The 11492-nt window shown below is 46.5% G+C and overlaps 1 protein-coding gene and 1 long non-coding RNA gene across 3 annotated transcripts in view; both read left to right on the top strand.

Annotated features, from left to right (window-relative positions):
* The first annotated feature begins 554 nt into the window (after positions 1-554).
* On the top strand, positions 555-8560 carry PLA2G1B (phospholipase A2 group IB). The gene is made up of 4 exons (XM_029922522.1): positions 555-661; positions 4125-4284; positions 4797-4924; positions 8345-8560. Exons 1-4 carry the CDS (start codon positions 628-630, stop codon positions 8467-8469), a joined length of 447 nt encoding a protein of 148 aa, XP_029778382.1. The 5' UTR covers positions 555-627; the 3' UTR covers positions 8470-8560.
* A 934-nt stretch (positions 8561-9494) lies between these two features.
* Positions 9495-11492, top strand: part of LOC115278098 — a 33583-nt gene continuing 31585 nt past the window's right edge. For both annotated transcript variants that reach the window (XR_003902694.1, XR_003902695.1), the window contains exon 1: positions 9495-9582. This is a non-coding gene — a long non-coding RNA (uncharacterized LOC115278098). The remainder of the gene's footprint in view (positions 9583-11492) is intronic.

The raw sequence follows: 11492 nt of genomic DNA on the forward strand, positions 1-11492 counted from the left end.
GGGATTGAGCCCCTCATCGGGTTCTGAACTGGCAGCACAGAACATGCTTGGGATTCTCTTTCTCCCTCTCTCTCTGCCTCTCCCTCCCTCCCTCTCTGCTTCTCTGTCTCTCTCCTTCCCTCCCTCCAAAATAAATAAACTTAGGAAAGAATCAGACATGCCTAAGTTTGGGCCTCTGTTCTGCCATTTGCTGGCTGTGTGACCTCAGGCAAGTTACTTCACCTCTCTGAACCTGTTTGCTCATCTGTCAAATGCATGATTGATGGGACTATTCGCTGAGACCCACAGCCCAGACCCATGAGAAGACATGGAGAAGGCAATGATAGAACTGGGCTGAGTTCAAAGGGGTGGGGTGAAGGTCAAGATTCCAAGCCCTGCAAACTCCAGAAACAATCCTTTCCATTAAAAGATGCTGATGACAAACACATACACTACTTCCAGTGATCCCTGCTAGCAGAGCTTGCTTGTCGGTAAAGGTTATTCCTGCAACAGACAGATTCAAGGCCAATTCCGAGCAGGTTGGGAGCAAAGCAAACACTACAGTCTTATCTTGGAGACATGGTGTGGGTATAAAGAGAGAGGCAGTAGGTGGCTTTAGTCCTTTCTCTTGCTGGGCAACTTAACAGGATGAAATTCCTTGTGCTGGCTGTTCTGCTCACAGGTAGGTGAGATTCCTCAGCTCCACACTAAGATCTCACTTCTCTGGAACGGGGCCGCAGGTCACAGGGCTGGCTGGCCTTGGAGCGTGTTCCTGGGCTCTCTATGGGGCTTAACAGCTCCCATAACAAATCCCCCCACAGCTGGCACCTTTTCAACCTCCAGGTCCAAACTCAGATGACCCCTCTCAGAGGGGCCTACCCGCCCTCTAGCATATTGCCTTGGCCTGGGGTCTTCCCAGCACCTACATTCACCTGCATTTTGTATCTCGTTTCTTGTTGATCCATTTCCTTTTCTTAAGGTGTTAATCTTATTTATTTATTCTTTTTTTTTTTTAAGTAAACTCTACCTCCAACAGAGGGCTTGAACTCACGACCCTGAGATCAAGACCTGAGCTGAGGGGCATCTGGGTGGCTCAGTCAGTTAAGCGTCTGACTTCAGCTCAGGTCATGATCTCACAGTGTGTGGGTTTGAGCCCCCCGTTGGGCTCTGTGCTGACAGCTCAGAGCCTGGAGCCTGCTTTGGATTCTGTGTCTCCCTCTCTCCCCCTCTTTTGGCCCCTCCCCTGCTGGTGTTCTGTCTCTGTCTCTCTCAAAAATAAATAAACGTTAAAAAAAAAAAGACCTGAGCTGAGATCAAGAGTCGGACACTTGACTGACTGAGCCACCCAGGCCCCCCTCCTTTTCTGTCCGCCACCCAGGCCAAAGCATGCGCTCCGGGAGAGCAGTGACAGAGCTGCTCATCTCATTCATCCATTCATCACTGATGTATCAGAGCCTTCAAGGGATCAGGCTCTGGGTTGAGACTGAGGACCCCTAGATGGACGAGCCCCCCCCATGCCAGGCGCACAGGCACATGCATGAGAAGTAGCTTTGTGTAGGTCTGGCCCGTGCAAAGAGCAGAGCCGGCTGGATCAGAGACTGAGAAAACAGGGGAGCAGGAGGGCGGTCTGGAGATGGGCCAAGGACTCCTGTCTGTCTGCTGCCAGTGTGGAGGCCCCTCACAGGGGAGCGTGACCAGCTGCCACCCTCCCTTTGCCCTGGGGTACAGGCATATGGGGCGGCTCCAGTGTGCACAGCAGATCCAGGGAAGAAAGGGCAAGGCCTGGGGCAAAAAGATGATACTGTGGCCACTTGAAAGGGACCCCAAAATCACGTTGTCCCCTCTTGAGGGCAGCAGATCTCACAGGGGGTGGCCCTGAAAGTGAGGTGCGGGGCTTCTGCCTCCTGAGTCTGCTGTGCCAAGCCTTGTGCCTGGTTTGGGCAAACACTCAGCCACAAGAAGACTTTTTAAACACTTATATATTGAGCACCTACTATGTGTCAGACCCTGGGGAATAAAAACCCTGAGGCCTGTCCTTGACTTTATGGTCCAGCCAGAGAGAGGCATTAAATAAATAGGTGGGTACAGACTACTATAGGTTCTATGAAGCAAAGAACATAAAGCAAAATGATAGCAGAGGAGCCATTTGGCTTGGGTGGTTGAGACAGAAGAGGTGGCATTTAAATGGAGATCCTCGGGCCCTTTGAAAAGATGACAAGTTGGGACGCCTGGGGGGCGCTCAGTCGGTTAGGTGTCCGACTTCCGCTCAGGTCCTGATCTCGCAGTTCATGGGTCCTAGCCCCGCATCGGGCTCTCTGCTGACAGCTCAGAGCCTGGAGCCTGCTTCGGATTCTGTGTCGCCCTCCCTCTCTCTACCCCTCCCTCACTTGCAATGTCTCTGTCTCTCTCTCTCAAAAATAAACATTAAAAAAAAAGACAAGTGTGTCAGGCAGAGGGAATGGTAGGTGGGTGGGCCTTGAGGCAGAAAAGAGCTTGTCCTGTTGAGGATGGGAGGCCACAAAGGCCTCCTTATGTTCCTGCCCACCTAACCCCACTACTACACCCCTCACCTAACCCATTTTTTAAAAAGTGTATTTATTTTGAGAGAGAAGGAGAGAGAGAGCACACATGCACATGAGTGGGGGAGGGGCAGGGAGAGACTCCCAAGCAGGCTAAGTGCTGTCAGCACAGAGCCTAACATGGGGCTCGAATTCAGGAACCACAAGATCATGACCTGAGCTGAAGTCAAGAGTCAGATGCTTAATGGACTGAGCCACGAAGGCGCCTCCCACCTAACCCATTTTAGATTTCCTTACCATGCTCAGAGCCTGGAGCTCTAACAAAGGATCTAATTTCCTTATTTATTTCATTTACTGCTTATTGTTTTTCCCCCCTACTAGCACATAAACTCAATGAGGTTACAGATTTTCTATTTGCTCACTGCTATACTTCGATTCCTAGGGCAGTGACTGGCTCATAATTGGCGCTCAATAAATATTTGCTGGATAAATAATGGGGACCTCATAGAAAACATATGTTCACACAAAAACTAGTACACAACTGTTAATAGCAGCACTATTTATAAGAACCAAAAAGTATAAACAGTCCAAATGTCTATCAAGTGATAAACGGAGAAACAAAATGTGGTCTCTCCATGCAGTGGAATACTATTCAGCTATAAAAGGAATAAAGTATTGATATATGTTAAAATGTGGATGAACCTCAAAAACACAATGCTTGGGGTGCCTGGGTGGCTCAGTAGGTTAAGCATCTGACTCTTGACTTCAGCTCAGATTGTGATCTCACAGTTTGTGAGTTCAAGCCCAGCTTCGGGCCATGCCCTGACAGTGCAGAGCCTGCTTGGGATTCTCTTTCTCCCTCTCTCTGTCTCTCCTCTGCTCTGGTGTTCTTTTTCTCTATCTCTCTCCAAAAACAAAATTTTTTTAAAAAAGGATTGGCAAACTTAAAGAAAAATTATGCTAAGTGAAAGAAGCCAGTCACAAAAGACCACGTGTTATATGATTCCATTTACACGAAGTGTTCAGAATAGGCAAACCCACAGAGTTTAGAGGGGAGAGGGAAGGGGGAAGGGTTGCTAATGGGTACAGGGTGTTCTTTTGGGGGTGATGAAAATGTTCTAGATTTAGTGGTGATGGTTCCAGAACTCTGTGAATATCCTAAAAACCACAGAAATGTACATTTTAAAAAATGTTTCTATTTATTTTTTTGAGAAAGAGAGAGCATGCACGCGCTTGAGCAGGGAGAAGGGCAGAGAGGGGACAGAATCAGAAGCCTGGTCTGCTGCGATAGCCGCAGCTAGCCCCTACCCGCCGAACCCACGAACCCTGAGATCATGATTTAAGTCGAAGTCCAATGCTCAACTGACTGACCCTCCCCGTAGCCCATGAAATGTCCATTTTAAGTGGTTAAATGGGGAATTTTATTTCAATAAAAAATTATTTTTAAAAGGCGTTATAAAAATAAAAAAATCCCCACTCGCATTACCAGGTTCCTGCGTCCAGCTCTCTTCTGAGCAGCCGCTGGAGGGTGCGTCGTGGGGCCAGAGAGCAGGCAGGCAGTGGGGACCCTGGGCTCTGGCAGAGCTAATCAGGACGGACTTAAACTCCAGCTGTGTCTTCCTGCAGTGGGCGCCGCTGAGAGGGGCATCAGCCCGCGGGCAGTGTGGCAGTTCCGCAACATGATCAAGTGTACGATCCCCGAGAGTGACCCTCTGATGGATTACAACAACTACGGCTGCTACTGTGGCCTGGGTGGATCGGGCACGCCTGTGGATGACCTGGACAAGTGAGTGCCCGATCAGCCGGGAGAGCGCAGTGCCCGTCGGGCGGGGGGAGGGCACAAGCCAAGGATCTCACGGGGAGGCACGGAAAAGGGATTTGCATATTTGCTAAAGGTAACATCTTTTCAACTCTTGTCATATAAACAAACATGCTCCGGGAGGCCCCTGAATCTAATGCTCTCGGATAAGAGGAAAAGCGCAAGGTTGGAGACGGCAAGCAATAGTGGGTGCTGCTGCCCTCTAGTGGCAGAATATTGTAACACGAAACGCCACAGCGTGGATGGGATTGTCCTCTTCCAGCAGTGCTTAAGACTCTCCCCGCATCTTCAGAATACGTACATGATCGCACTATATTCCCGCAACCCATTTTTTAAATTGCCTCCAATAAAAATGATAAAAGGACTTAAAATTTTCAAGCCACAGGACAAAGATCTTCCGGAGCATGTCAGCTACATCATCCCCATGGCTGAGCCGGCCCTGCTGCCCCTGCTTCAGCTCTGTCCTTCCCCCTTTCCAGGTGTTGCCAGACACACGACCACTGCTACTCACAAGCCAAGAAACTGGACAGCTGTAAATTCCTCCTGGACAACCCCTACACCAAAATCTACTCATACTCGTGCTCTGGCTCTGAGATCACCTGCAGTGGTAGGTTAACCCCCTTGTGGAAGAAACAGTAGTAATGATGTGCACAATTTATTGACCGCCTTGGTGCCAAGCTGTGTCTCCTTTAATCCTGGCAACAATTCTATGCGATAGATATTATTATTATACCTGTTTGACAGATGGGAGACTGGGGGATCCACCATTTGGGGCTTTATTTTTTTTAAAGCAGTTTCAGAACTTAAAAAAAATTTTTATTAATGTTTTTATTTTTGAGAGAGACAGAGTGCGAGCAGGGGAGGGGCAAAGAGAGAGGGTGGCATAGAATCCTAAGCAGGCTCCAGATTCTGAGCCGGCAGCACAGAGCCTGTCGCGGGCTTGAACTCACGAACCACGAGATCATGTCCTGAGCAGTGGTCGAAGTCAGACACTTAACCGACTGAGCTACCCAGGTGCCTCATTTGGGTTTTTCTGGTTTTTTGTTTTTGTTTTTTGAGAGAGAGAGAGAGAGAGAGAGAGAGAGAGAGAATCCTAAGCTTCTGCAGTGCCAGCGCGGAGCCCTCCGAGGAGCCCTGTAGGGGCTCCATCTCACAAAATGTTGAGATCATGACCTGAGCCAAAATGAAGAATCAGATGCTTAACCAACTGAGCCACCCAGACACCCTGATGGTGTTTGGTTTTGAACAGGTTTATTTTATTATTTTTTAAAACATTTATTTATTATTGAGAAACAGAGAAAGAGTATGAGCAGGGGAGGGGCAGAGAGAAGGGGAGATGCAGAATCCAAAGCAGGCTTCAGGCTCTGAGCTAGCTATCCGTACAGAGCCCGATGCAGGGCTTGAACCTACAAACTGTGAGATCATGACCTGAGCTGAAGTCAGACACTTAGCCAACTGAAGCACCCAGGTGCCCCATCAAGTTCTCTGTTCTTAACTGCCATGCTATCCAGCTTCATTATTTCATAAAAAGAGCTTAGAAGTACCATTTATTAGTTTTTTATTACATACTAGGGAAGAGGCTAAACATATATATATAAGTTTTATTAACCCCATTTTATAGGTGAGAAAGCTGAGGTTCAAAAATAGCTACTTGCCTAAAATCACACAGCTTGTAAGTGGTAGGTTCAGCATTTGAACTCAGTTGTTTCTAATTTCAAAGGTTCTGGTCTTAACCACTAAGTTATGCACAGCTCATGGTGAAATATGCGCCTTTATGAAGGTGGTTCTGAAGAGCAGACAATTCAGAGGTGAATGGTATTTTTATGATAGGCTAGCATTCTGGATTTTCACTACTCTTTTCTTTTTTTTAATTTTTAATGTTTTACTTATTTTTAGAAAGAGAGAGAGAGAGTGTGTGTGAGAGCAGGGGAGGGACAGAGAGAGGGAGAGACAGAATCCGAAAACTCCAGGTTCTGAGCTAGCTGTCAGCACAGAGCCCAACGCAGGGCTCGAACCCATGAACCATGAGATGATGACCTGAGCCAAAGTCAGAGCTCAACCAACTGAGCCACCCAGGTGCCCCTTCACTACTCTTTTCTATGCACTCAGAGTCAGGTCCCACTTTTCAAAACTGTACATACATCATTGGAATAACTGTAATTCAAATCCAGAAGGCCAAAAAAAAAGTTACCAGGAATCTCAAATTCTTTTTAAAAGCATAATTAAAGTTTTTTTTTTGAGAGAGCGAGAAAGTGGTGAGAGAGAGAGAGAGAGAGAGAGAGAGAGAGAGAGAGAGAGGATCCCAAGCAAGCTGTCAGCACAGAACCTGTGCGGGGATTTGAGATCATGACGTGAGCCGAAATCAAGTGTCAGACGGATGCTTAACCGACAGAGTCATTCAAGTGCCCCAGGAATCCTACCATTTTAAGGAATAAATGGTTTCATAGCTCTGTGTTCATTTGTGCTTATCCCTGGAATAAGGTTTTTATAGTTTTAATCATAGCTGGGCACGTGCCCACCCCAAGTTCTTTGTTCTCTTTTGCAGGAAATACTTCCCACATGAAGTCTCATCCCAGGACTTCAAATGTCGCTTTCTCTGTGCAGTCTTCCCTTTGACTATTTTAATTTACTTATTTTTCTTTTTTAGAGAGAAATGCAAATAGAAGAGAGGCGTAGAGGGAGAGAGAGAATCTTAAGCAGGCTCCATGCTCAGTGCAGAGCCCAAAGTGGGGCTCAGTCCCATGACCCTGGGATCATGACCTCTGCCCCTCTCCCCAGCCCTGTGCTCTCTCTCTTAAAAGAAAAAAAGGATCATAGAGAAACAAAACTTTAATAAGATTATAGCAGAATAATTAAATTATGGATAACAAATTTGAAATGCATTTTATTTAAAAAATTTTAATGTTTTTATTTATTTTTGGGAGAGAGAGAGCATGAGCAGGGGAGGGGCAGAGAGAGAGGGAGACACAGAATCTGAAGCAGGATCCAGGCTCTGAGCTGTCAGCACAGAGCCCTACGCAGGGCTAGAACTCACAAACTGCGAGATCATGACCTGAACCGAAGTCGGTTGCTTAACCAACTGAGCCATCCAGACGCCCCTTGAAATGCATTTTAAAAGTTATCATTTCTGGGGCGCCTGGGTGGCTCAGTCAGTTAAGTGGCCAGCTTCGGCTCAGGTCATGATCTCATGGTTCGTGGGTACGAGCCCCACATCGGGCTCTGTGCTGACAGCTCAGAGCCTGTAGCCTGCTTCAGATTCTGTGTCTCCCTCTGTCTCTGCCCCTCCCCACTCATGCTCTGTTTCTGTCTCAACAATAAATAAAAACACTAAAAAAAAAGTTATCATTTCTTCTAAAAAAATAAACAAGGCCAAAGTAGTGTAATGTCAAACTCTGCAGAAATATATCATGGAAAGTGGAAGGTGTCTATAATCCTACTACCCAAGATAACTAGTTAGATGCATTACTCTCCATTTTTCTTTAATAAAATATCTTGGAAACATTTCCGGCGTACTTAATTGTTTTAAATATCTATATAATACTCTACCATAAGAATGTTCTGTAACTTTTAAGATGTGCTTCAAAGTAGAGAAATTGGCTTGCTAAACTTCTCTAAGTTGAAATGCACAATACTTTGCTGCCTTGAGTATACGTTTTAGTGTTTTCCATATTGTTTATAAATTGCTCGCCTATGTTATCAGAGATCTATAGCTCTGTGGGTTACAAGAGCTCATTTGGGATGTGAAATGGACACGACTTTCCTATCTATCACACCCAGGATTGCCAGATTAAATACATGTTGCCCAATTAAATTTGACTTTCAGATAGACGATGACATTTTTTATTCTACCTTCCAAACACTGCATTTTTTTTGTTTATCTGAAAATCTGGTATTTTTATTTGCTTAATCTGTCAAACCTAAACTTGTATGAATGCAGTGGCCATTATTCCAGCTAATTCTTCCTGCCCCCAGATTGGACGAAGCAGGATCTACCTTGGCTCAGCCCTCTCCTCTTGCTCTTTTCCAGACAAAAACAAACCCTGCGCGGCCTTCATTTGCAACTGTGACCGCAATGCTGCCATATGCTTTTCAAAGGCCCCATATAACAAGGAACACAAGAACTTGGACACCAAGAAATACTGTGAGAATTGAGTGTCGCCTCTGGAAAGCATCATATCCACCCACCTCATGCCCTTCACCTTACCCTGTATCCTCCAATAAAGCACTTTGTTGAAAGGCCTCACGTTTGCATATTGTTTTATCCTCTGTCTATGCAACATGACTAAGTCTCTTCCTAGTTCTTTGTGAGCATCATTCGTTCTGGCCTTGGGAGTTGAATTTAGAGGGACATTTCTGGGAATTGAACACCATAAAACCTGAAAAATGATTATTGCCAGCTCAAAATATATAATCTATCCTCGTAGGTAAAAACCTAGCTATTTTTCATTATCGCAAGGGCTGAGGGAGAGAGAAAACAAATTCCTTTAGCAATATTTTAATGAGCATCTGCTGGGTGCTCATTAAAGGAAATGGACTATGGAAACACTAGTACAGCGGCTAAGATAGAAATGAATACCTAAGGGGCGCTTGGGTGGCTCAGGCGGTTAAGCGTTAAACTCTTGGTTTCTTTCCGCTCAGGTCATGATCTCTCCATTCATAGGTTAGAGGCCCTCACCGGGATCCTCCACGACAGTGCACAGCCTGCTCGGGGTTCTCTCTCCCTCTCTCTGGCCCTCCCGCATTCCTGCCTGAGCTCTTTCTCTCTTAAAATAAATAAACTTAAAAAAATAAATGAGCACATAAGTAAACAAACTTAATTGGGAGTATTGTGAAGTAGCGAGTGTATCCCAGAAGCCACAGTATCTACACAGTGCTTAGTACATCGCACACGTTCATTAAATAATTGTTCAACGAAGGTACATCTTGGAGCCAGGGTTTGCGGCAGTCCAGGAAAAACCACGTGGCTCTATTTACCTTTTTAGATCATGTGATCCTACACCCAACCCAGTGATTTCCCCGTCCCCGGAGAGATCTCAGAACAGGAAACATGATTGGGTATCTTCTGGACACGTGGTTCCCGGCCCGGCCTACTTCCGCACCTCCCAGGCTCTGGCGTCGCTCCCTCGCGCGTTGCCACGGGCTGGCGCAGGCGCAGTGGTTAGTAACGGTTTCCCCAGCCGGCGTGCGGGTGAGGTGGTGGCGACGGCCCCGTGCGCCGCTTCCTGGGTCCTAGGTGCTTGGCTCTCCAGGGTCAGAATCCCGCTGGTAAGAAAGAGTGGGCGGGCCGAGTGTGAAAAAAGAGCGAGCTCACGTGGGTATGACGTTGGGTCCCACCTCCTTGCCGTGCGCGTCCCCGTCTGTGTCTCCCGGCCGCACACACGCCCGCTCCTCCCCCAGCCTCCCTGCCAGCTTCCGGTTGGTAACTCCTCCGGGGCTTTCCTCCCGGAAAAGGGATGAGTGGGCCGGGAAGGTGGGGTGCAGGGAGCGAAGCTTGGGCGAGGAGAGAGGCGAGTGGATATTGGGCGAGCTAAGGGCTTCTGCACCCCAAGTTCCCACTTGAACCCCCAAACCCCGCTTTCAAGAGCGGGGGAAGGTGGAGGGATTTGCAGTTCTGACCTCCCTGCTTTTGCCTTTGTTGTCACCTCCGTTTGGAATGCTTGTTCTCCCTTTTCCCGCCAGGTGCTTGCCTATTCATCTTTCCAGGACTTAGTTGGGATCCCCTCAAGAAGAACGAGCCTTGGCCTCGTTCCCTCCCAAAGTACAGTGGCGCAGTTACCCCCATTAGGTTTCTAGAGCATTAAAGAAAGAGAATTCAGAACTGGATGGACTGGGTTGATTACTGGCCTGGTCACACCAAGTAACCTTGGGCTAGTAACGTGAAATCTCTGAACTTCAGGATCCTCATCTTTCAAAAGAAATAATAGAGTCCAGATCAGAGGGTTGTGGGAATTGGGTGAGTGAATGCCTTGTAAAATGCTTCCTAAAGTAGTGTGTGTTGTATAGTAAATGCTCATAAATACTATTTTCCCATAGGGAACCAGAGGGAAGGGTACTCTTTATTTTCTTCAGAAAGACATTAGTGTATCAAGCCAGACTTTTGTAAAAAAATATTTTTTTTGAAAGACAAACAGGGGGGCGCCTGGATGGCTCAGTCGGTTAAGCGTCCGGCTTGGGCTCGGTCATGATCTCACAGTTCGTGGGTTCAAGCCCTGTGTCGGGCTCTGTGCTGACAGCTCAGAGCCTGGAGCCTGCTTCGGATTCTGTGTCTCCCTCGTTCTCTGTCCCTCCCCCACTTGTGCTCTGCCTCTCTCTGTCTCTCAAAAAAAAAAAAAAAAAAGGTACACACAAAGGAAATGTGGCTTTGGAGATCCATGGGAGTCTAGTTAAAGGAAACCAAGGTTTAGCCTTTGATAATGACTGATACCTGCTTACCTTAAGCCAGGCACTGGGCTATGAACTTCAGGTGCATCACTACCTTTTTAAATCTTCATAACAACCCAATGAAGTACTTACTAGTATCCTGATTATAAAGAGATTGAAGATTAACCACTCGCCCAAATTCACTTAACTAGTAAGTAGCAAGGCAGGGTTGGAAATCCAAGTCTGTCTATATAATAAGAGTTCTGATTCCATGTTGTGTTCTTTTTCTAATAAATGGAGGGGGGGAAGACCCACTCTCCTTTCTTGGACGAGTTTAACTTCTTTTTTTTAAATTCACAAAGTGGAATTTATCTGTTTTGTGACATAAAAAAAATTTAAAAACCTGGATCTTAGAGCACCATCGTGAATCTCAGCAAGGATACTGTATCCAGAATCAACTTTTATATTTGGTGGCAGCCTCTGCTATTCCTAGGAGCAGGGTAACCAACTCATTGTGGTTTTAGTGCTAAAAGCCCTGCATCCCACGACCCCCCTCAATACTGGGCAATCTGGGACACTTGGTCTCTCTAGTTAGAGGAGTGTTTAATTTCCTATTGGTCCTGAAAGTGATCCTCTTAGGAAAAATCTGACATTCACTGAAGACTGACTCTTATGCATGGCCAAGCATTTCTTGTGGGGTTAACTTACTAAGTGAGCAAATGTGTTGTAAAATACTTCGCACAGTGCTTGGGATGTAGTGTGCTCAGTAAATTCTGTTATTTAAGAGAGAGGTGAGAGATACTCAATTTACAACA

This window comes from Suricata suricatta, chromosome 14 (assembly GCF_006229205.1).
Source record: "Suricata suricatta isolate VVHF042 chromosome 14, meerkat_22Aug2017_6uvM2_HiC, whole genome shotgun sequence".
NCBI lineage: Eukaryota > Metazoa > Chordata > Mammalia > Carnivora > Herpestidae > Suricata > Suricata suricatta.